At 56.3% G+C, this 23,142-nt stretch overlaps 4 protein-coding genes across 4 annotated transcripts; all 4 read left to right on the forward strand.

Moving 5' to 3' along the window:
- The first annotated feature begins 661 nt into the window (after positions 1-661).
- LOC136304796 (acrosin-like) lies at positions 662-2,528 on the forward strand. The gene is made up of 5 exons (XM_066208240.1): positions 662-855; positions 1,074-1,094; positions 1,192-1,457; positions 1,698-1,837; positions 2,340-2,528. Exons 1-5 carry the CDS (start codon positions 662-664, stop codon positions 2,526-2,528), a joined length of 810 nt encoding a protein of 269 aa, XP_066064337.1.
- Positions 2,529-7,159: 4,631 nt separating this feature from the next.
- On the forward strand, positions 7,160-9,400 carry LOC136304797 (acrosin-like). Its single transcript, XM_066208241.1, has 5 exons — positions 7,160-7,230; positions 7,489-7,731; positions 8,047-8,312; positions 8,562-8,707; positions 9,212-9,400. Exons 1-5 carry the CDS (start codon positions 7,160-7,162, stop codon positions 9,398-9,400), a joined length of 915 nt encoding a protein of 304 aa, XP_066064338.1.
- Positions 9,401-14,031: 4,631 nt separating this feature from the next.
- On the forward strand, positions 14,032-16,272 carry LOC136304798 (acrosin-like). Its single transcript, XM_066208243.1, has 5 exons — positions 14,032-14,102; positions 14,361-14,603; positions 14,919-15,184; positions 15,434-15,579; positions 16,084-16,272. The coding sequence occupies exons 1-5, from the start codon at positions 14,032-14,034 to the stop codon at positions 16,270-16,272; spliced, it is 915 nt and encodes a 304-aa protein (XP_066064340.1).
- A 4,631-nt stretch (positions 16,273-20,903) lies between these two features.
- Positions 20,904-23,142, forward strand: LOC136304799 (acrosin-like). The gene is made up of 5 exons (XM_066208244.1): positions 20,904-20,974; positions 21,233-21,475; positions 21,791-22,056; positions 22,306-22,451; positions 22,954-23,142. Exons 1-5 carry the CDS (start codon positions 20,904-20,906, stop codon positions 23,140-23,142), a joined length of 915 nt encoding a protein of 304 aa, XP_066064341.1.

A 23,142-nucleotide genomic window follows, 5' to 3' on the forward strand; every position in this document is an offset into this window, starting at 1 on the left:
CAAACTATCCATCCCTACCAATGGCAGGAAGTCGGAGCTATGTGATTTCCAAGGTCCCTTCCACCCCAAACCATTCCACGGCCCATGGATTCGGTGTTGCCCCTCCCCCAGTGGGCCCCGGTTGCACAGGCCCCCACAGCGCCCCAAACACGGAACCCAGCCCTCAGTGACATCAGCCCCGGGGCCGGGGCCACCACGGGCAGCGCGGCTGCTGCCGGGCACTGCGGCTGTGGCTGTGCTGCTGCACGGAGCCCTCAGTGCTTGCAGCTGACACGTGCCTCTGGCAGCCATGAATCGGCTCGGCCTCCTCGTCCTGCTGACCGTGGCCGCGCTGGCCCACGGCATACAGTACCCCTGCGGGTAAGTGGCCCCAGGCCCTGGGAGGGAGCCGTGGCAACACTTGGGGCCTTCCCTGGAGGGGACCCGCCTGTCCCCCGTGGCTGGGCCACAGCTTCCTACCCACCATGGGGAAGCCTCCGTTCCTTGGACAGACAAACATCCCATGGGCTTCCCTGGCCTGCTGGGCCTGCAAACGCTTGTGGGGAGGGCACAGGGCTGAGCTTCAGCCTGAGCCACAGCAGGCCACGCAGCAGCATGGAAATGACTTTCTGCTTGCAGAGGTTCCTGCGGCCTCCGCGCTCCGCAACCTGACTACTACCCCATGACTTATTCCACCGGCAACGAAGCTTACGACTTCGGCATGACACGCATTGTGGGTGGAGTAGGCGCTCTGGAAGCATCCTGGCCCTGGATCGTCAGCATCCAACATCCCCTTTCACCGAACCTGGGTCATTGGTGTGGAGGGTCCCTCATCACTGCAGATTGGGTCCTCACGGCGGCCCACTGCTTCGACAAGTTTGAGTAAGGCAGACCAGGGAATGGGGACACCCTCGCTACACCAGCAGGTGCCCTGTCAGCAGCCACCACCTGCTACTCCCGTCCCCTTTCCTCTCAGGCAGTCCAGCTGCCACACTGCTCAGGAGAAGCCTGGGCTTGTGCCAAGGCTTCCTAGCGGCCTCCAGCTCGACATTCCCCCAGCCTCATGTGTGTGAGGGCACTCACACCTGCCAGAGCACTGCTCCCTCTCTGCCTTGCCAAGCAGAAGAGAGGCAGCTGCTGGGCTGCTGTGGTACATGGCTCTGCTCCCTCTCAGCCCTCTCTCCATCTTCTTTCCAGTGACATCAGCATGCTGTATGTGGTGCTTGGAGCTACCAAGTTCACTCAGCCGGGCCCTGGGGCCGTAGTTCGCAACGTGAAGCAGGTGGTGGTTCACCCCTACTACAAGCGTGCCGACTTCAGCTACGACATTGCCCTGCTGCAACTGGACGGTTCTGTCCAGTGCAGCGCCTACATCCAGCTGGCCTGTCTGGCTGACCCCGCCCTAGAAGTCTCAAAGCTCAACAACTGCTGGATCGCTGGCTGGGGTTCCACCACTGCAAGATGTAAGTTCCAGCTAAGTGCAGTGGGGAGAGGGTTTGGGCTTCCTCACAGCAGAGTCCAAAGCCAGGCTGAAGGACGTAGCCCGGTGCAGAGATGGGCCTGGCCTGCTCCCCAAAGGCGGGAAGCAGGGACACCGTGCCCTAGCGCCTCTGCGGAGGGAAAGCCGTGCCCAAGGGACAGGGATTCCCCTCAGACGGGGAAGGAGAACTGACATGGGGGTGCTGAGGGCTTATTGCTTTCTCTGCTCACAGCTCAAGGTTCACCTGGTCGCCTGCAGGAGGCCAAGGTCCAGCTCATCAATTCCCAGCTCTGCAACAGCAGTGACTGGTATGCAGGGAAAGTCCACCCCTACAACTTGTGTGCTGGTTACCCACAGGGCGCCATCGACGCCTGCCAGGTATGAATGTGTCACGAGCCTCTCAGCCCCCAGCAGCACCAGCAGCCCTGGCAGCGCTGCCCAAACACAGCCCAGGGTCTGCTTTGCCCCGGCCAGTTCTCCCGGTCACCCTCCCAGCCCCAGCTCCCCCCCAGCTGCTGGGGGGGGGGGGGGGGGGGGGCTTCCTACACACTCCCCATCCACTCCTACTTGCCCAGTGCCCCCCTTGTGCCAGAAAGCCCAGAAAGCCCAGCTAGCGCTCTCGGCAGCGCAGAGATCCGGGTGCCAAACATCCATGCTCTGCACATCCAGGACTCCTGCCTTGTGCAGAGAGGACACAGAGGGCCCTACCCTACAGGACCCCAAGCCATTCACAGCCAAGGCTCTGGAGGCTCCAGCCTCTGAGGAGAGCCTTCCTCTGCCTGGAATACAGTTCTGGCAGGGGCTGTGAGAGAAGAGGAGACAGCCCCGGTGCTGGCAGGGGCCACTCAACACCACCTTAATCCTCTCTGCTCTCTTGCAGGGCGACAGTGGTGGTCCTCTCATGTGCAAGGACAACACCGCCGAGTACTGGTGGGTTGTCGGCATAACCAGCTGGGGAGAAGGCTGCGCCAGACCAAAGCAGCCTGGAATCTACATCTCCACTCGGCACTTCTATCACTGGATTGACTACAACATGCGTGCATACCACACCGCTGAAAGTGCTTCCTGAGCAGCAGGACAGGCAGGATCCAGGGCAGGCTGCAGTGCACCACAGCCCTTTCCTGCTGGGGCAATGCCTGCTGATCCAAAGGCAGCCTCAGTGTCAAAACCCTGCTCTGTCCCGCCCACATTTCTCTCCGGTGTGCAGGCAAACACTGGAGTTGATCTAATTGTTGAAATAAAGCTAGCTTTGTTCACAGGGAACCATCTTTTCGGTGTAATTCCAATTCCTGGGAAGGGCAACAAGTGCCACCTTCGGCACCTGCAGAATGAGCCTGAGGCACAAAGGGACAGAGTGGCTCCAGAGAGCACCAGTGTGCCTGGTCAGAGAGGAGAGTGCCCTGAGCCACCATGGGCTGGAGGAACCCGGTACACCAAGCCTAGGAAGGGGATAGGACAAAAGCAGACACCTTGGGGACAGTGCTCAAATGCCCGTGGGCTGATGATTTAGGGCCTGGTGTAGGCTTGGGCAAAGAGAACAGACCAGAGACAGTCCCAAGCATGACAAGGGAAGCTCCTGCCTCCTGAGTGGACTGCCAGTGATGGCTTGGGAGGGCTGACCTGAAACAGAGATTGGACAGAGATAAAAAAGGAAGTAGGTATTTCTTGAAAGGCCTCCAGAATCCACCTTGGCCAGGACAGGAGCCTGATCAGGGCTATCCACAAGTTGGACAAATAATGGCCACAAAATGGCTGCCGGGTCACAAGATCTTAAGGTTTTATTAAGTTTTGGTCCATTTGCATATTGGGGTTTAATTGTCCAATTGCAGCTTCGGGTTGTGGGGTCTCATCCTTCTTGTTTTCTCTCTTCAGTCCGCTGTTGTTTATGCTGTTGGCCTGAAAGTTGTCCTTGGTCCTCAGCAGGAAAAGGATTTGTTTGTCTACTTACTCTATGAAAAGAGCCTACTAGCACTTAATGCCAGGCTCAGAACTACACCCCTAAGCAGCACAGAATCTGAAACTAGGAAAGCTAAAGCTTAAGGCCCGTCACCAGTGCCCTAAGGCAGAGCCAGAGTTCACAGGTAGTAAAGGGGGACTGATGTGCTGGGCGGTCACACTTCACAGATACTCAAAGGAAGAGCTGGGCTCATTCTGGGGAGAGGAACCTGGCAGAAACAGTAGGAGAGCACACCGGGAATGCCATGGAAGGCCAAAGTGAGTGGGCCAACAGCAGCTGCAACACCGAGGCTGTTCACAGGCAGGGAGGGCCAAGCCTGGGAGCCATGGGGAAAAGATCCCTGGGCTTGGCTCCAAATTTGGGAGGAGACAAAGGCAGAGACAGGGAGGAGTCAAGGAAGATGAGGTTGCTGTGTAAGTCTGGCAAACGGAGAGAAGGAGCAGTCAAAGATCCAGCTGCACAGATACAAACTGCAGCTTGCCGTGCTTCCTTGTCTGAGTGCTGCACATAAGCACCACAGGATGGGCAAGAACCTTCTTATCTCGACTCACTAATTAACAAATCCTCTACAAACTGTACAAATTTGCCCCAGAATTTATACTCTTTTCAATCAAACCTCAATATTTGGGGCGGTGGGACGGGCAAAGAAAAAAATGACAGCCTAATGCCACGGGGAAGACAGTTGTTGAAGGCAGTTGCTGTCTTTTCCAGGTGAAGGCAAGTGAACACTGACTTTCTAAATATACTGGAATGTTGCGGTGTGAAAATTATTACTTTGCAACTTTACGTAGAATGGTTTGTTCCAGATTACCCCGTGTTCCAACCCCTTTGGTTTTTCCCTAGTTGTGGCTCCTGTCCATCTCCCTGCAACCCTGCCCAGACTCTGGTGGGGGGCTGGGGTGATTGGCAGAGCCTATGACTTCTCCGCCCTGTAGCGTGTATCAGATGCCCTGCGTACTGTCTTTTTGTCCTGGTAACTCCCACCCCCCATGGTATTGGTCCTGGGCTAATCCCTGCCCCTCTCCACACCCCTGGTACTTAAGGTCAAGGAGAGCCCAGAGAAGTCATTTTTCACCTGGCCAGCTGGCAGCAATCAACCTATCTTGTCACCCACGTGAGAGTCTGCCTGTCTTCCACGCCGGAGCCACACTTCTACCTGAGGGCCAGGGCTCACACAGCAAGAAGGAACCGGAGCTGTACCAATTAATGCGTGTTCAGGACCGAGCTAGCCGTTGCAGCTCTGAACGCCCGCATTAATGGAAGGCTTCAAAATGCCTTGGGCTAGGTGTCACTCCGTCTGCTTCTGGATATTCTTCTTGGGTTCCAGGCAAATGGAGTCCTGTCTCACAGCATGTGGCATTCTTCCCTTTGTATTAATCAAGGTGGGCTGTGCTGAGAGCAATCATCCCACATCTGTACTTGCCCCTGCCAGCCTGGCATAAGCTTCTTCAAATATTTACTGAAGTAAATTTCAGGGGCTGCCCGCTCACTAAAGACACTGAGTCCAAGAGTGTCACTCAGGGTTGGGGATGGTCATTACCCTGCCCAGAGGGGAGACAAGCTTCGAGCTGCCCCATCATCCTGGCACAACCTTAGTGTGCAAAATTCTGCTGCCCATTAAGAAGTTCTCCCAGTTCTCTACAACTTTGGCCACAGACACGTCCTCACCTAAAACAGGGATATTTCCCACCACGTCAAACACCTTGGTGCATGTGAAGCCCTCTTCTGCGTGCCAAGAAGGGATTTCCACCCCCTTCTGTGTGTGCTCTGGCACCCATTGTGCGGCATGAGGGACACAAGGTTCTCCCTGTGCCTGTGTGCAAAAGCCTTCAAGCAGAGACTCGAGCCCCTCTACCTCACAACTTACGGGGGCCTCCACAACTCCTCTGTGGCCACCTCACACCGCTCATGCTGCGCACACCTTCTCCACCCACTACCCACGACTTCACCGAATCTGCGGCAAATGCCACAGCAATAGAGAGGCTCAATTCCACGCTTATAATTTACACAGACTCTGCACATGGAATTATAACACTCCTCCCGTGGCTCCTTCCTGCTCTAAAGGTCCCAGGTGAACTCACCAGTAGCTGCTCTTCAGGACGGAGGCTCCAGCAGTACTGTCCTTAGGTCCCATCTGGGCTGCCAAAATGCTGAGGAATCTCCCCTGTGTGACCATTCCAGAGGCACAGGTGACTCCAACAAGCTGATGGGTGACCCGTTTGATTCCCTACCCACACCACTCTCAGCCAGTCAGAGCGGGTATCCGTACCCATTCAACCTCAGGATTCATTCCCCCAGCAGACTCGCAGATGTCACATTCCAGAAAGAGCCACCGGCTCCTGCTGCAGCACTCAGGGTCCGTTCAAATCCCTGGCCTGTGCCACAGCTCCCTGTGCCCTCTGTCATGCAAAGGGTGGCAGTCTCTGGTCCCAGACTCCCACCAGCCAGAGCTCAATCTGCAGCTGGCACTGCAGCTGCACAACCAGCTCCCTGCCCCAAATGGATTCCTCAGCAGCTGCTGGCCTCAGAGACTGCACAGCCTCATCCTGCAAGAAGAGGGGCCTAAAGAAAGCAGCAGAGAGCAGCCCTTCTTACAAGGGCAGGTCCTCAAAGGACAAGGGCAATGGCTTTACAGCGACAGAGGGTAGCTTCGTATGAGATACTGGGAAGAAATTCTTGACTGTCAGGCTGCAGACATACTGGCACGGGTTGCCCAGAGCAGCTGCGGATGCCTGTTTTTCATGTAGGCAAAGTCAGCACAGAAGACACAGACACCAACTTCAGGAATAAATGCAACTTACTGTAATTCAAAACCGCAAAGAATGGGAAAAGGATAAGCTAAGCAATGCATCTAATCGTTACTGTAAAAGACTGCCTACAGTGATGAAGGGAGACACATCACAAGTTACCCTAATCCTTGACCATCATGCAGGTCTGCCCATCAACGGGGGGGGAAGCCAGTGTCAGTCACAGTGAAGGACTGGAGAACCACTGCCAGCAACTGGGAAACCCTGCAGGTGCCTTCCCCTCCAGGCAGTGAGGTTTCTGACTGGGCTGCGAGAGAGGCCCATCTTTATGCTGTTGAATAAACAAGCTACCAGGACTTCTAGTGCAGGATCATCTGGTTTTTTTCTCCTCTTGGGATGCTCCCCAGGCCTTGGAGGACTCCAGGAGGAACCAAGGAAGTTGTCTGTGATCCTACATCCCAAAAGAAGGCCAGATGTGGCCTTGTCCAGTTTCTGATTAGCGAAAGGCAAATCCACGTTTTGCCGATGAGCGGATCTCGACAACATTTGGTTGGAAGGTTCACGCAGAGGCCAACCTTTGATCAAGAGCTCTGGTTCCTGCCTCAGTCAGGTCCTGTTGATAAAGACTTTGTACTTCAATGTCCCATCCTCCCTCAAATTGTCCAACGACAGCTTCTGAGCCAGGCTCTGAGCAAACTTCTCCAGTACAAACTATCCATCCCTACCAATGGCAGGAAGTCGGAGCTATGTGATTTCCAAGGTCCCTTCCACCCCAAACCATTCCACGGCCCATGGATTCGGTGTTGCCCCTCCCCCAGTGGGCCCCGGTTGCACAGGCCCCCACAGCGCCCCAAACACGGAACCCAGCCCTCAGTGACATCAGCCCCGGGGCCGGGGCCACCACGGGCAGCGCGGCTGCTGCCGGGCACTGCGGCTGTGGCTGTGCTGCTGCACGGAGCCCTCAGTGCTTGCAGCTGACACGTGCCTCTGGCAGCCATGAATCGGCTCGGCCTCCTCGTCCTGCTGACCGTGGCCGCGCTGGCCCACGGCATACAGTACCCCTGCGGGTAAGTGGCCCCAGGCCCTGGGAGGGAGCCGTGGCAACACTTGGGGCCTTCCCTGGAGGGGACCCGCCTGTCCCCCGTGGCTGGGCCACAGCTTCCTACCCACCATGGGGAAGCCTCCGTTCCTTGGACAGACAAACATCCCATGGGCTTCCCTGGCCTGCTGGGCCTGCAAACGCTTGTGGGGAGGGCACAGGGCTGAGCTTCAGCCTGAGCCACAGCAGGCCACGCAGCAGCATGGAAATGACTTTCTGCTTGCAGAGGTTCCTGCGGCCTCCGCGCTCCGCAACCTGACTACTACCCCATGACTTATTCCACCGGCAACGAAGCTTACGACTTTGGCATGACACGCATTGTGGGTGGAGTAGGCGCTCTGGAAGCATCCTGGCCCTGGATCGTCAGCATCCAACATCCCCTTTCACCGAACCTGGGTCATTGGTGTGGAGGGTCCCTCATCACTGCAGATTGGGTCCTCACGGCGGCCCACTGCTTCGACAAGTTTGAGTAAGGCAGACCAGGGAATGGGGACACCCTCGCTACACCAGCAGGTGCCCTGTCAGCAGCCACCACCTGCTACTCCCGTCCCCTTTCCTCTCAGGCAGTCCAGCTGCCACACTGCTCAGGAGAAGCCTGGGCTTGTGCCAAGGCTTCCTAGCGGCCTCCAGCTCGACATTCCCCCAGCCTCATGTGTGTGAGGGCACTCACACCTGCCAGAGCACTGCTCCCTCTCTGCCTTGCCAAGCAGAAGAGAGGCAGCTGCTGGGCTGCTGTGGTACATGGCTCTGCTCCCTCTCAGCCCTCTCTCCATCTTCTTTCCAGTGACATCAGCATGCTGTATGTGGTGCTTGGAGCTACCAAGTTCACTCAGCCGGGCCCTGGGGCCGTAGTTCGCAACGTGAAGCAGGTGGTGGTTCACCCCTACTACAAGCGTGCCGACTTCAGCTACGACATTGCCCTGCTGCAACTGGACGGTTCTGTCCAGTGCAGCGCCTACATCCAGCTGGCCTGTCTGGCTGACCCCGCCCTAGAAGTCTCAAAGCTCAACAACTGCTGGATCGCTGGCTGGGGTTCCACCACTGCAAGATGTGAGTTCCAGCTAAGTGCAGTGGGGAGAGGGTTTGGGCTTCCTCACAGCAGAGTCCAAAGCCAGGCTGAAGGACGTAGCCCGGTGCAGAGATGGGCCTGGCCTGCTCCCCAAAGGCGGGAAGCAGGGACACCGTGCCCTAGCGCCTCTGCGGAGGGAAAGCCGTGCCCAAGGGACAGGGATTCCCCTCAGACGGGGAAGGAGAACTGACATGGGGGTGCTGAGGGCTTATTGCTTTCTCTGCTCACAGCTCAAGGTTCACGTGGTCGCCTGCAGGAGGCCAAGGTCCAGCTCATCAATTCCCAGCTCTGCAACAGCAGTGACTGGTATGCAGGGAAAGTCCACCCCTACAACTTGTGTGCTGGTTACCCACAGGGCGCCATCGACGCCTGCCAGGTATGAATGTGTCACGAGCCTCTCAGCCCCCAGCAGCACCAGCAGCCCTGGCAGCGCTGCCCAAACACAGCCCAGGGTCTGCTTTGCCCCGGCCAGTTCTCCCGGTCACCCTCCCAGCCCCAGCTCCCCCCCAGCTGCTGGGGGGGGGGGGGGGGGGGGGGGCTTCCTACACACTCCCCATCCACTCCTACTTGCCCATTGCCCCCCTTGTGCCAGAAAGCCCAGAAAGCCCAGCTAGCGCTCTCGGCAGCGCAGAGATCCGGGTGCCAAACATCCATGCTCTGCACATCCAGGACTCCTGCCTTGTGCAGAGAGGACACAGAGAGCCCTACCCTACAGGACCCCAAGCCATTCACAGCCAAGGCTCTGGAGGCTCCAGCCTCTGAGGAGAGCCTTCCTCTGCCTGGAATACAGTTCTGGCAGGGGCTGTGAGAGAAGAGGAGACAGCCCCGGTGCTGGCAGGGGCCACTCAACACCACCTTAATCCTCTCTGCTCTGTTGCAGGGCGACAGTGGTGGTCCTCTCATGTGCAAGGACAACACCGCCGAGTACTGGTGGGTTGTCGGCATAACCAGCTGGGGAGAAGGCTGCGCCAGACCAAAGCAGCCTGGAATCTACATCTCCACTCGGCACTTCTATCACTGGATTGACTACAACATGCGTGCATACCACACCGCTGAAAGTGCTTCCTGAGCAGCAGGACAGGCAGGATCCAGGGCAGGCTGCAGTGCACCACAGCCCTTTCCTGCTGGGGCAATGCCTGCTGATCCAAAGGCAGCCTCAGTGTCAAAACCCTGCTCTGTCCCGCCCACATTTCTCTCCGGTGTGCAGGCAAACACTGGAGTTGATCTAATTGTTGAAATAAAGCTAGCTTTGTTCACAGGGAACCATCTTTTCGGTGTAATTCCAATTCCTGGGAAGGGCAACAAGTGCCACCTTCGGCACCTGCAGAATGAGCCTGAGGCACAAAGGGACAGAGTGGCTCCAGAGAGCACCAGTGTGCCTGGTCAGAGAGGAGAGTGCCCTGAGCCACCATGGGCTGGAGGAACCCGGTACACCAAGCCTAGGAAGGGGATAGGACAAAAGCAGACACCTTGGGGACAGTGCTCAAATGCCCGTGGGCTGATGATTTAGGGCCTGGTGTAGGCTTGGGCAAAGAGAACAGACCAGAGACAGTCCCAAGCATGACAAGGGAAGCTCCTGCCTCCTGAGTGGACTGCCAGTGATGGCTTGGGAGGGCTGACCTGAAACAGAGATTGGACAGAGATAAAAAAGGAAGTAGGTATTTCTTGAAAGGCCTCCAGAATCCACCTTGGCCAGGACAGGAGCCTGATCAGGGCTATCCACAAGTTGGACAAATAATGGCCACAAAATGGCTGCCGGGTCACAAGATCTTAAGGTTTTATTAAGTTTTGGTCCATTTGCATATTGGGGTTTAATTGTCCAATTGCAGCTTCGGGTTGTGGGGTCTCATCCTTCTTGTTTTCTCTCTTCAGTCCGCTGTTGTTTATGCTGTTGGCCTGAAAGTTGTCCTTGGTCCTCAGCAGGAAAAGGATTTGTTTGTCTACTTACTCTATGAAAAGAGCCTACTAGCACTTAATGCCAGGCTCAGAACTACACCCCTAAGCAGCACAGAATCTGAAACTAGGAAAGCTAAAGCTTAAGGCCCGTCACCAGTGCCCTAAGGCAGAGCCAGAGTTCACAGGTAGTAAAGGGGGACTGATGTGCTGGGCGGTCACACTTCACAGATACTCAAAGGAAGAGCTGGGCTCATTCTGGGGAGAGGAACCTGGCAGAAACAGTAGGAGAGCACACCGGGAATGCCATGGAAGGCCAAAGTGAGTGGGCCAACAGCAGCTGCAACACCGAGGCTGTTCACAGGCAGGGAGGGCCAAGCCTGGGAGCCATGGGGAAAAGATCCCTGGGCTTGGCTCCAAATTTGGGAGGAGACAAAGGCAGAGACAGGGAGGAGTCAAGGAAGATGAGGTTGCTGTGTAAGTCTGGCAAACGGAGAGAAGGAGCAGTCAAAGATCCAGCTGCACAGATACAAACTGCAGCTTGCCGTGCTTCCTTGTCTGAGTGCTGCACATAAGCACCACAGGATGGGCAAGAACCTTCTTATCTCGACTCACTAATTAACAAATCCTCTACAAACTGTACAAATTTGCCCCAGAATTTATACTCTTTTCAATCAAACCTCAATATTTGGGGCGGTGGGACGGGCAAAGAAAAAAATGACAGCCTCATGCCACGGGGAAGACAGTTGTTGAAGGCAGTTGCTGTCTTTTCCAGGTGAAGGCAAGTGAACACTGACTTTCTAAATATACTGGAATGTTGCGGTGTGAAAATTATTACTTTGCAACTTTACGTAGAATGGTTTGTTCCAGATTACCCCGTGTTCCAACCCCTTTGGTTTTTCCCTAGTTGTGGCTCCTGTCCATCTCCCTGCAACCCTGCCCAGACTCTGGTGGGGGGCTGGGGTGATTGGCAGAGCCTATGACTTCTCCGCCCTGTAGCGTGTATCAGATGCCCTGCGTACTGTCTTTTTGTCCTGGTAACTCCCACCCCCCATGGTATTGGTCCTGGGCTAATCCCTGCCCCTCTCCACACCCCTGGTACTTAAGGTCAAGGAGAGCCCAGAGAAGTCATTTTTCACCTGGCCAGCTGGCAGCAATCAACCTATCTTGTCACCCACGTGAGAGTCTGCCTGTCTTCCACGCCGGAGCCACACTTCTACCTGAGGGCCAGGGCTCACACAGCAAGAAGGAACCGGAGCTGTACCAATTAATGCGTGTTCAGGACCGAGCTAGCCGTTGCAGCTCTGAACGCCCGCATTAATGGAAGGCTTCAAAATGCCTTGGGCTAGGTGTCACTCCGTCTGCTTCTGGATATTCTTCTTGGGTTCCAGGCAAATGGAGTCCTGTCTCACAGCATGTGGCATTCTTCCCTTTGTATTAATCAAGGTGGGCTGTGCTGAGAGCAATCATCCCACATCTGTACTTGCCCCTGCCAGCCTGGCATAAGCTTCTTCAAATATTTACTGAAGTAAATTTCAGGGGCTGCCCGCTCACTAAAGACACTGAGTCCAAGAGTGTCACTCAGGGTTGGGGATGGTCATTACCCTGCCCAGAGGGGAGACAAGCTTCGAGCTGCCCCATCATCCTGGCACAACCTTAGTGTGCAAAATTCTGCTGCCCATTAAGAAGTTCTCCCAGTTCTCTACAACTTTGGCCACAGACACGTCCTCACCTAAAACAGGGATATTTCCCACCACGTCAAACACCTTGGTGCATGTGAAGCCCTCTTCTGCGTGCCAAGAAGGGATTTCCACCCCCTTCTGTGTGTGCTCTGGCACCCATTGTGCGGCATGAGGGACACAAGGTTCTCCCTGTGCCTGTGTGCAAAAGCCTTCAAGCAGAGACTCGAGCCCCTCTACCTCACAACTTACGGGGGCCTCCACAACTCCTCTGTGGCCACCTCACACCGCTCATGCTGCGCACACCTTCTCCACCCACTACCCACGACTTCACCGAATCTGCGGCAAATGCCACAGCAATAGAGAGGCTCAATTCCACGCTTATAATTTACACAGACTCTGCACATGGAATTATAACACTCCTCCCGTGGCTCCTTCCTGCTCTAAAGGTCCCAGGTGAACTCACCAGTAGCTGCTCTTCAGGACGGAGGCTCCAGCAGTACTGTCCTTAGGTCCCATCTGGGCTGCCAAAATGCTGAGGAATCTCCCCTGTGTGACCATTCCAGAGGCACAGGTGACTCCAACAAGCTGATGGGTGACCCGTTTGATTCCCTACCCACACCACTCTCAGCCAGTCAGAGCGGGTATCCGTACCCATTCAACCTCAGGATTCATTCCCCCAGCAGACTCGCAGATGTCACATTCCAGAAAGAGCCACCGGCTCCTGCTGCAGCACTCAGGGTCCGTTCAAATCCCTGGCCTGTGCCACAGCTCCCTGTGCCCTCTGTCATGCAAAGGGTGGCAGTCTCTGGTCCCAGACTCCCACCAGCCAGAGCTCAATCTGCAGCTGGCACTGCAGCTGCACAACCAGCTCCCTGCCCCAAATGGATTCCTCAGCAGCTGCTGGCCTCAGAGACTGCACAGCCTCATCCTGCAAGAAGAGGGGCCTAAAGAAAGCAGCAGAGAGCAGCCCTTCTTACAAGGGCAGGTCCTCAAAGGACAAGGGCAATGGCTTTACAGCGACAGAGGGTAGCTTCGTATGAGATACTGGGAAGAAATTCTTGACTGTCAGGCTGCAGACATACTGGCACGGGTTGCCCAGAGCAGCTGCGGATGCCTGTTTTTCATGTAGGCAAAGTCAGCACAGAAGACACAGACACCAACTTCAGGAATAAATGCAACTTACTGTAATTCAAAACCGCAAAGAATGGGAAAAGGATAAGCTAAGCAATGCATCTAATCGTTACTGTAAAAGACTGCCTACAGTGATGAAGGGAGACACATCACAAGTTACCCTAATCCTTGACCATCATGCAGGTCTGCCCATCAACGGGGGGGGAAGCCAGTGTCAGTCACAGTGAAGGACTGGAGAACCACTGCCAGCAACTGGGAAACCCTGCAGGTGCCTTCCCCTCCAGGCAGTGAGGTTTCTGACTGGGCTGCGAGAGAGGCCCATCTTTATGCTGTTGAATAAACAAGCTACCAGGACTTCTAGTGCAGGATCATCTGGTTTTTTTCTCCTCTTGGGATGCTCCCCAGGCCTTGGAGGACTCCAGGAGGAACCAAGGAAGTTGTCTGTGATCCTACATCCCAAAAGAAGGCCAGATGTGGCCTTGTCCAGTTTCTGATTAGCGAAAGGCAAATCCACGTTTTGCCGATGAGCGGATCTCGACAACATTTGGTTGGAAGGTTCACGCAGAGGCCAACCTTTGATCAAGAGCTCTGGTTCCTGCCTCAGTCAGGTCCTGTTGATAAAGACTTTGTACTTCAATGTCCCATCCTCCCTCAAATTGTCCAACGACAGCTTCTGAGCCAGGCTCTGAGCAAACTTCTCCAGTACAAACTATCCATCCCTACCAATGGCAGGAAGTCGGAGCTATGTGATTTCCAAGGTCCCTTCCACCCCAAACCATTCCACGGCCCATGGATTCGGTGTTGCCCCTCCCCCAGTGGGCCCCGGTTGCACAGGCCCCCACAGCGCCCCAAACACGGAACCCAGCCCTCAGTGACATCAGCCCCGGGGCCGGGGCCACCACGGGCAGCGCGGCTGCTGCCGGGCACTGCGGCTGTGGCTGTGCTGCTGCACGGAGCCCTCAGTGCTTGCAGCTGACACGTGCCTCTGGCAGCCATGAATCGGCTCGGCCTCCTCGTCCTGCTGACCGTGGCCGCGCTGGCCCACGGCATACAGTACCCCTGCGGGTAAGTGGCCCCAGGCCCTGGGAGGGAGCCGTGGCAACACTTGGGGCCTTCCCTGGAGGGGACCCGCCTGTCCCCCGTGGCTGGGCCACAGCTTCCTACCCACCATGGGGAAGCCTCCGTTCCTTGGACAGACAAACATCCCATGGGCTTCCCTGGCCTGCTGGGCCTGCAAACGCTTGTGGGGAGGGCACAGGGCTGAGCTTCAGCCTGAGCCACAGCAGGCCACGCAGCAGCATGGAAATGACTTTCTGCTTGCAGAGGTTCCTGCGGCCTCCGCGCTCCGCAACCTGACTACTACCCCATGACTTATTCCACCGGCAACGAAGCTTACGACTTTGGCATGACACGCATTGTGGGTGGAGTAGGCGCTCTGGAAGCATCCTGGCCCTGGATCGTCAGCATCCAACATCCCCTTTCACCGAACCTGGGTCATTGGTGTGGAGGGTCCCTCATCACTGCAGATTGGGTCCTCACGGCGGCCCACTGCTTCGACAAGTTTGAGTAAGGCAGACCAGGGAATGGGGACACCCTCGCTACACCAGCAGGTGCCCTGTCAGCAGCCACCACCTGCTACTCCCGTCCCCTTTCCTCTCAGGCAGTCCAGCTGCCACACTGCTCAGGAGAAGCCTGGGCTTGTGCCAAGGCTTCCTAGCGGCCTCCAGCTCGACATTCCCCCAGCCTCATGTGTGTGAGGGCACTCACACCTGCCAGAGCACTGCTCCCTCTCTGCCTTGCCAAGCAGAAGAGAGGCAGCTGCTGGGCTGCTGTGGTACATGGCTCTGCTCCCTCTCAGCCCTCTCTCCATCTTCTTTCCAGTGACATCAGCATGCTGTATGTGGTGCTTGGAGCTACCAAGTTCACTCAGCCGGGCCCTGGGGCCGTAGTTCGCAACGTGAAGCAGGTGGTGGTTCACCCCTACTACAAGCGTGCCGACTTCAGCTACGACATTGCCCTGCTGCAACTGGACGGTTCTGTCCAGTGCAGCGCCTACATCCAGCTGGCCTGTCTGGCTGACCCCGCCCTAGAAGTCTCAAAGCTCAACAACTGCTGGATCGCTGGCTGGGGTTCCACCACTGCAAGATGTGAGTTCCAGCTAAGTGCAGTGGGGAGAGGGTTTGGGCTTCCTCACAGCAGAGTCCAAAGCCAGGCTGAAGGACGTAGCCCGGTGCAGAGATGGGCCTGGCCTGCTCCCCAAAGGCGGGAAGCAGGGACACCGTGCCCTAGCGCCTCTGCGGAGGGAAAGCCGTGCCCAAGGGACAGGGATTCCCCTCAGACGGGGAAGGAGAACTGACATGGGGGTGCTGAGGGCTTATTGCTTTCTCTGCTCACAGCTCAAGGTTCACGTGGTCGCCTGCAGGAGGCCAAGGTCCAGCTCATCAATTCCCAGCTCTGCAACAGCAGTGACTGGTATGCAGGGAAAGTCCACCCCTACAACTTGTGTGCTGGTTACCCACAGGGCGCCATCGACGCCTGCCAGGTATGAATGTGTCACGAGCCTCTCAGCCCCCAGCAGCACCAGCAGCCCTGGCAGCGCTGCCCAAACACAGCCCAGGGTCTGCTTTGCCCCGGCCAGTTCTCCCGGTCACCCTCCCAGCCCCAGCTCCCCCCCAGCTGCTGGGGGGGGGGGGGGGGGGGGGGGCTTCCTACACACTCCCCATCCACTCCTACTTGCCCATTGCCCCCCTTGTGCCAGAAAGCCCAGAAAGCCCAGCTAGCGCTCTCGGCAGCGCAGAGATCCGGGTGCCAAACATCCATGCTCTGCACATCCAGGACTCCTGCCTTGTGCAGAGAGGACACAGAGAGCCCTACCCTACAGGACCCCAAGCCATTCACAGCCAAGGCTCTGGAGGCTCCAGCCTCTGAGGAGAGCCTTCCTCTGCCTGGAATACAGTTCTGGCAGGGGCTGTGAGAGAAGAGGAGACAGCCCCGGTGCTGGCAGGGGCCACTCAACACCACCTTAATCCTCTCTGCTCTGTTGCAGGGCGACAGTGGTGGTCCTCTCATGTGCAAGGACAACACCGCCGAGTACTGGTGGGTTGTCGGCATAACCAGCTGGGGAGAAGGCTGCGCCAGACCAAAGCAGCCTGGAATCTACATCTCCACTCGGCACTTCTATCACTGGATTGACTACAACATGCGTGCATACCACACCGCTGAAAGTGCTTCCTGAGCAGCAGGACAGGCAGGATCCAGGGCAGGCTGCAGTGCACCACAGCCCTTTCCTGCTGGGGCAATGCCTGCTGATCCAAAGGCAGCCTCAGTGTCAAAACCCTGCTCTGTCCCGCCCACATTTCTCTCCGGTGTGCAGGCAAACACTGGAGTTGATCTAATTGTTGAAATAAAGCTAGCTTTGTTCACAGGGAACCATCTTTTCGGTGTAATTCCAATTCCTGGGAAGGGCAACAAGTGCCACCTTCGGCACCTGCAGAATGAGCCTGAGGCACAAAGGGACAGAGTGGCTCCAGAGAGCACCAGTGTGCCTGGTCAGAGAGGAGAGTGCCCTGAGCCACCATGGGCTGGAGGAACCCGGTACACCAAGCCTAGGAAGGGGATAGGACAAAAGCAGACACCTTGGGGACAGTGCTCAAATGCCCGTGGGCTGATGATTTAGGGCCTGGTGTAGGCTTGGGCAAAGAGAACAGACCAGAGACAGTCCCAAGCATGACAAGGGAAGCTCCTGCCTCCTGAGTGGACTGCCAGTGATGGCTTGGGAGGGCTGACCTGAAACAGAGATTGGACAGAGATAAAAAAGGAAGTAGGTATTTCTTGAAAGGCCTCCAGAATCCACCTTGGCCAGGACAGGAGCCTGATCAGGGCTATCCACAAGTTGGACAAATAATGGCCACAAAATGGCTGCCGGGTCACAAGATCTTAAGGTTTTATTAAGTTTTGGTCCATTTGCATATTGGGGTTTAATTGTCCAATTGCAGCTTCGGGTTGTGGGGTCTCATCCTTCTTGTTTTCTCTCTTCAGTCCGCTGTTGTTTATGCTGTTGGCCTGAAAGTTGTCCTTGGTCCTCAGCAGGAAAAGGATTTGTTTGTCTACTTACTCTATGAAAAGAGCCTACTAGCACTTAATGCGAGGCTCAGAACTACACCCCTAAGCAGCACAGAATCTGAAACTAGGAAAGCTAAAGCTTAAGGCCCGTCACCAGTGCCCTAAGGCAGAGCCAGAGTTCACAGGTAGTAAAGGGGGACTGATGTGCTGGGCGGTCACACTTCACAGATACTCAAAGGAAGAGCTGGGCTCATTCTGGGGAGAGGAACCTGGCAGAAACAGTAGGAGAGCACACCGGGAATGCCATGGAAGGCCAAAGTGAGTGGGCCAACAGCAGCTGCAACACCGAGGCTGTTCACAGGCAGGGAGGGCCAAGCCTGGGAGCCATGGGAAAAAGATCCCTGGGCTTGGCTCCAAATTTGGGAGGAGACAAAGGCAGAGACAGGGAGGAGTCAAGGAAGATGAGGTTGCTGTGTAAGTCTGGCAAACGGAGAGAAGGAGCAGTCAAAGATCCAGCTGCACAGACACAAACTGCAGCTTGCCGTGCTTCCTTGTCTGAGTGCTGCACATAAGCACCACAGGATGGGCAAGAACCTTCTTATCTCGACTCACTAATTAACAAATCCTCTACAAACTGTACAAATTTGCCCCAGAATTTATACTCTTTTCAATCAAACCTCAATATTTGGGGCGGTGGGACGGGCAAAGAAAAAAATGACAGCCTCATGCCACGGGGAAGACAGTTGTTGAAGGCAGTTGCTGTCTTTTCCAGGTGAAGGCAAGTGAACACTGACTTTCTAAATATACTGGAATGTTGCGGTGTGAAAATTATTGCTTTGCAACTTTACGTAGAATGGTTTGTTCCAGATTACCCCGTGTTCCAACCCCTTTGGTTTTTCCCTAGTTGTGGCTCCTGTCCATCTCCCTGCAACCCTGCCCAGACTCTGGTGGGGGGCTGGGGTGATTGGCAGAGCCTATGACTTCTCCGCCCTGTAGCGTGTATCAGATGCCCTGCGTACTGTCTTTTTGTCCTGGTAACTCCCACCCCCCATGGTATTGGTCCTGGGCTAATCCCTGCCCCTCTCCACACCCCTGGTACTTAAGGTCAAGGAGAGCCCAGAGAAGTCATTTTTCACCTGGCCAGCTGGCAGCAATCAACCTATCTTGTCACCCACGTGAGAGTCTGCCTGTCTTCCACGCCGGAGCCACACTTCTACCTGAGGGCCAGGGCTCACACAGCAAGAAGGAACCGGAGCTGTACCAATTAATGCGTGTTCAGGACCGAGCTAGCCGTTGCAGCTCTGAACGCCCGCATTAATGGAAGGCTTCAAAATGCCTTGGGCTAGGTGTCACTCCGTCTGCTTCTGGATATTCTTCTTGGGTTCCAGGCAAATGGAGTCCTGTCTCACGGCATGTGGCATTCTTCCCTTTGTATTAATCAAGGTGGGCTGTGCTGAGAGCAATCATCCCACATCTGTACTTGCCCCTGCCAGCCTGGCATAAGCTTCTTCAAATATTTACTGAAGTAAATTTCAGGGGCTGCCCGCTCACTAAAGACACTGAGTCCAAGAGTGTCACTCAGGGTTGGGGATGGTCATTACCCTGCCCAGAGGGGAGACAAGCTTCGAGCTGCCCCATCATCCTGGCACAACCTTAGTGTGCAAAATTCTGCTGCCCATTAAGAAGTTCTCCCAGTTCTCTACAACTTTGGCCACAGACACGTCCTCACCTAAAACAGGGATATTTCCCACCACGTCAAACACCTTGGTGCATGTGAAGCCCTCTTCTGCGTGCCAAGAAGGGATTTCCACCCCCTTCTGTGTGTGCTCTGGCACCCATTGTGCGGCATGAGGGACACAAGGTTCTCCCTGTGCCTGTCTGCAAAAGCCTTCAAGCAGAGACTCGAGCCCCTCTACCTCACAACTTACGGGGGCCTCCACAACTCCTCTGTGGCCACCTCACACCGCTCATGCTGCGCACACCTTCTCCACCCACTACCCACGACTTCACCGAATCTGCGGCAAATGCCACAGCAATAGAGAGGCTCAATTCCACGCTTATAATTTACACAGACTCTGCACATGGAATTATAACACTCCTCCCGTGGCTCCTTCCTGCTCTAAAGGTCCCAGGTGAACTCACCAGTAGCTGCTCTTCAGGACGGAGGCTCCAGCAGTACTGTCCTTAGGTCCCATCTGGGCTGCCAAAATGCTGAGGAATCTCCCCTGTGTGACCATTCCAGAGGCACAGGTGACTCCAACAAGCTGATGGGTGACCCGTTTGATTCCCTACCCACACCACTCTCAGCCAGTCAGAGCGGGTATCCGTACCCATTCAACCTCAGGATTCATTCCCCCAGCAGACTCGCAGATGTCACATTCCAGAAAGAGCCACCGGCCCCTGCTGCAGCACTCAGGGTCCGTTCAAATCCCTGGCCTGTGCCACAGCTCCCTGTGCCCTCTGTCATGCAAAGGGTGGCAGTCTCTGGTCCCAGACTCCCACCAGCCAGAGCTCAATCTGCAGCTGGCACTGCAGCTGCACAACCAGCTCCCTGCCCCAAATGGATTCCTCAGCAGCTGCTGGCCTCAGAGACTGCACAGCCTCATCCTGCAAGAAGAGGGGCCTAAAGAAAGCAGCAGAGAGCAGCCCTTCTTACAAGGGCAGGTCCTCAAAGGACAAGGGCAATGGCTTTACAGCGACAGAGGGTAGCTTCGTATGAGATACTGGGAAGAAATTCTTGACTGTCAGGCTGCAGACATACTGGCATGGGTTGCCCAGAGCAGCTGCGGATGCCTGTTTTTCATGTAGGCAAAGTCAGCACAGAAGACACAGACACCAACTTCAGGAATAAATGCAACTTACTGTAATTCAAAACCGCAAAGAATGGGAAAAGGATAAGCTAAGCAATGCATCTAATCGTTACTGTAAAAGACTGCCTACAGTGATGAAGGGAGACACATCACAAGTTACCCTAATCCTTGACCATCATGCAGGTCTGCCCATCAACGGGGGGGGAAGCCAGTGTCAGTCACAGTGAAGGACTGGAGAACCACTGCCAGCAACTGGGAAACCCTGCAGGTGCCTTCCCCTCCAGGCAGTGAGGTTTCTGACTGGGCTGCGAGAGAGGCCCATCTTTATGCTGTTGAATAAACAAGCTACCAGGACTTCTAGTGCAGGATCATCTGGTTTTTTTCTCCTCTTGGGATGCTCCCCAGGCCTTGGAGGACTCCAGGAGGAACCAAGGAAGTTGTCTGTGATCCTACATCCCAAAAGAAGGCCAGATGTGGCCTTGTCCAGTTTCTGATTAGCGAAAGGCAAATCCACGTTTTGCCGATGAGCGGATCTCGACAACATTTGGTTGGAAGGTTCACGCAGAGGCCAACCTTTGATCAAGAGCTCTGGTTCCTGCCTCAGTCAGGTCCTGTTGATAAAGACTTTGTACTTCAATGTCCCATCCTCCCTCAAATTGTCCAACGACAGCTTCTGAGCCAGGCTCTGAGCAAACTTCTCCAGTACAAACTATCCATCCCTACCAATGGCAGGAAGTCGGAGCTATGTGATTTCCAAGGTCCCTTCCACCCCAAACCATTCCACGGCCCATGGATTCGGTGTTGCCCCTCCCCCAGTGGGCCCCGGTTGCACAGGCCCCCACAGCGCCCCAAACACGGAACCCAGCCCTCAGTGACATCAGCCCCGGGGCCGGGGCCACCACGGGCAGCGCGGCTGCTGCCGGGCACTGCGGCTGTGGCTGTGCTGCTGCACGGAGCCCTCAGTGCTTGCAGCTGACACGTGCCTCTGGCAGCCATGAATCGGCTCGGCCTCCTCGTCCTGCTGACCGTGGCCGCGCTGGCCCACGGCATACAGTACCCCTGCGGGTAAGTGGCCCCAGGCCCTGGGAGGGAGCCGTGGCAACACTTGGGGCCTTCCCTGGAGGGGACCCGCCTGTCCCCCGTGGCTGGACCACAGCTTCCTACCCACCATGGGGAAGCCTCCGTTCCTTGGACAGACAAACATCCCATGGGCTTCCCTGGCCTGCTGGGCCTGCAAACGCTTGTGGGGAGGGCACAGGGCTGAGCTTCAGCCTGAGCCACAGCAGGCCACGCAGCAGCATGGAAATGACTTTCTGCTTGCAGAGGTTCCTGCGGCCTCCGCGCTCCGCAACCTGACTACTACCCCATGACTTATTCCACCGGCAACGAAGCTTACGACTTTGGCATGACACGCATTGTGGGTGGAGTAGGCGCTCTGGAAGCATCCTGGCCCTGGATCGTCAGCATCCAACATCCCCTTTCACCGAACCTGGGTCATTGGTGTGGAGGGTCCCTCATCACTGCAGATTGGGTCCTCACGGCGGCCCACTGCTTCGACAAGTTTGAGTAAGGCAGACCAGGGAATGGGGACACCCTCGCTACACCAGCAGGTGCCCTGTCAGCAGCCACCACCTGCTACTCCCGTCCCCTTTCCTCTCAGGCAGTCCAGCTGCCACACTGCTCAGGAGAAGCCTGGGCTTGTGCCAAGGCTTCCTAGCGGCCTCCAGCTCGACATTCCCCCAGCCTCATGTGTGTGAGGGCACTCACACCTGCCAGAGCACTGCTCCCTCTCTGCCTTGCCAAGCAGAAGAGAGGCAGCTGCTGGGCTGCTGTGGTACATGGCTCTGCTCCCTCTCAGCCCTCTCTCCATCTTCTTTCCAGTGACATCAGCATGCTGTATGTGGTGCTTGGAGCTACCAAGTTCACTCAGCCGGGCCCTGGGGCCGTAGTTCGCAACGTGAAGCAGGTGGTGGTTCACCCCTACTACAAGCGTGCCGACTTCAGCTACGACATTGCCCTGCTGCAACTGGACGGTTCTGTCCAGTGCAGCGCCTACATCCAGCTGGCCTGTCTGGCTGACCCCGCCCTAGAAGTCTCAAAGCTCAACAACTGCTGGATCGCTGGCTGGGGTTCCACCACTGCAAGATGTGAGTTCCAGCTAAGTGCAGTGGGGAGAGGGTTTGGGCTTCCTCACAGCAGAGTCCAAAGCCAGGCTGAAGGACGTAGCCCGGTGCAGAGATGGGCCTGGCCTGCTCCCCAAAGGCGGGAAGCAGGGACACCGTGCCCTAGCGCCTCTGCGGAGGGAAAGCCGTGCCCAAGGGACAGGGATTCCCCTCAGACGGGGAAGGAGAACTGACATGGGGGTGCTGAGGGCTTATTGCTTTCTCTGCTCACAGCTCAAGGTTCACGTGGTCGCCTGCAGGAGGCCAAGGTCCAGCTCATCAATTCCCAGCTCTGCAACAGCAGTGACTGGTATGCAGGGCAAGTCCACCCCTACAACTTGTGTGCTGGTTACCCACAGGGCGCCATCGACGCCTGCCAGGTATGAATGTGTCACGAGCCTCTCAGCCCCCAGCAGCACCAGCAGCCCTGGCAGCGCTGCCCAAACACAGCCCAGGGTCTGCTTTGCCCCGGCCAGTTCTCCCGGTCACCCTCCCAGCCCCAGCTCCCCCCCAGCTGCTGGGGGGGGGGGGGGGGGGGGGCTTCCTACACACTCCCCATCCACTCCTACTTGCCCAGTGCCCCCCTTGTGCCAGAAAGCCCAGAAAGCCCAGCTAGCGCTCTCGGCAGCGCAGAGATCCGGGTGCCAAACATCCATGCTCTGCACATCCAGGACTCCTGCCTTGTGCAGAGAGGACACAGAGAGCCCTACCCTACAGGACCCCAAGCCATTCACAGCCAAGGCTCTGGAGGCTCCAGCCTCTGAGGAGAGCCTTCCTCTGCCTGGAATACAGTTCTGGCAGGGGCTGTGAGAGAAGAGGAGACAGCCCCGGTGCTGGCAGGGGCCACTCAACACCACCTTAATCCTCTCTGCTCTCTTGCAGGGCGACAGTGGTGGTCCTCTCATGTGCAAGGACAACACCGCCGAGTACTGGTGGGTTGTCGGCATAACCAGCTGGGGAGAAGGCTGCGCCAGACCAAAGCAGCCTGGAATCTACATCTCCACTCGGCACTTCTATCACTGGATTGACTACAACATGCGTGCATACCACACCGCTGAAAGTGCTTCCTGA

Source organism: Chamaea fasciata, unplaced genomic scaffold, assembly GCF_029207755.1.
Source record: "Chamaea fasciata isolate MVZ Bird 193981 ecotype frontalis unplaced genomic scaffold, bChaFas1.0.hap1 SCAF_182, whole genome shotgun sequence".
NCBI classification, from domain to species: Eukaryota; Metazoa; Chordata; class Aves; order Passeriformes; family Sylviidae; genus Chamaea; species Chamaea fasciata.

What these genes read in the sequence shown, in the direction of transcription:
- LOC136304796 (XM_066208240.1), top strand. Translation starts at nt 662, where the DNA reads ATGACTTATTCCACCGGCAACGAAGCTTACGACTTCGGCATGACACGC. An exon ending in ACTGCTCCCTCTCTGCCTTG is followed by an intron (nt 1,095 to 1,191) that starts CCAAGCAGAAGA and finishes CATCAGCATGCT; the next exon opens with GTATGTGGTGCTTGGAGCTA. An exon ending in GCGCCATCGACGCCTGCCAG is followed by an intron (nt 1,838 to 2,339) that starts GTATGAATGTGT and finishes GCTCTCTTGCAG; the next exon opens with GGCGACAGTGGTGGTCCTCT.
- LOC136304799 (XM_066208244.1), top strand. Translation starts at nt 20,904, where the DNA reads ATGAATCGGCTCGGCCTCCTCGTCCTGCTGACCGTGGCCGCGCTGGCC. An exon ending in CACTGCTTCGACAAGTTTGA is followed by an intron (nt 21,476 to 21,790) that starts GTAAGGCAGACC and finishes TCTTCTTTCCAG; the next exon opens with TGACATCAGCATGCTGTATG. An exon ending in GGGTTCCACCACTGCAAGAT is followed by an intron (nt 22,057 to 22,305) that starts GTGAGTTCCAGC and finishes CTCTGCTCACAG; the next exon opens with CTCAAGGTTCACGTGGTCGC.
- LOC136304798 (XM_066208243.1), top strand. Translation starts at nt 14,032, where the DNA reads ATGAATCGGCTCGGCCTCCTCGTCCTGCTGACCGTGGCCGCGCTGGCC. An exon ending in GGCATACAGTACCCCTGCGG is followed by an intron (nt 14,103 to 14,360) that starts GTAAGTGGCCCC and finishes TTCTGCTTGCAG; the next exon opens with AGGTTCCTGCGGCCTCCGCG. An exon ending in GGGTTCCACCACTGCAAGAT is followed by an intron (nt 15,185 to 15,433) that starts GTGAGTTCCAGC and finishes CTCTGCTCACAG; the next exon opens with CTCAAGGTTCACGTGGTCGC.
- LOC136304797 (XM_066208241.1), top strand. Translation starts at nt 7,160, where the DNA reads ATGAATCGGCTCGGCCTCCTCGTCCTGCTGACCGTGGCCGCGCTGGCC. An exon ending in GGCATACAGTACCCCTGCGG is followed by an intron (nt 7,231 to 7,488) that starts GTAAGTGGCCCC and finishes TTCTGCTTGCAG; the next exon opens with AGGTTCCTGCGGCCTCCGCG. An exon ending in CACTGCTTCGACAAGTTTGA is followed by an intron (nt 7,732 to 8,046) that starts GTAAGGCAGACC and finishes TCTTCTTTCCAG; the next exon opens with TGACATCAGCATGCTGTATG.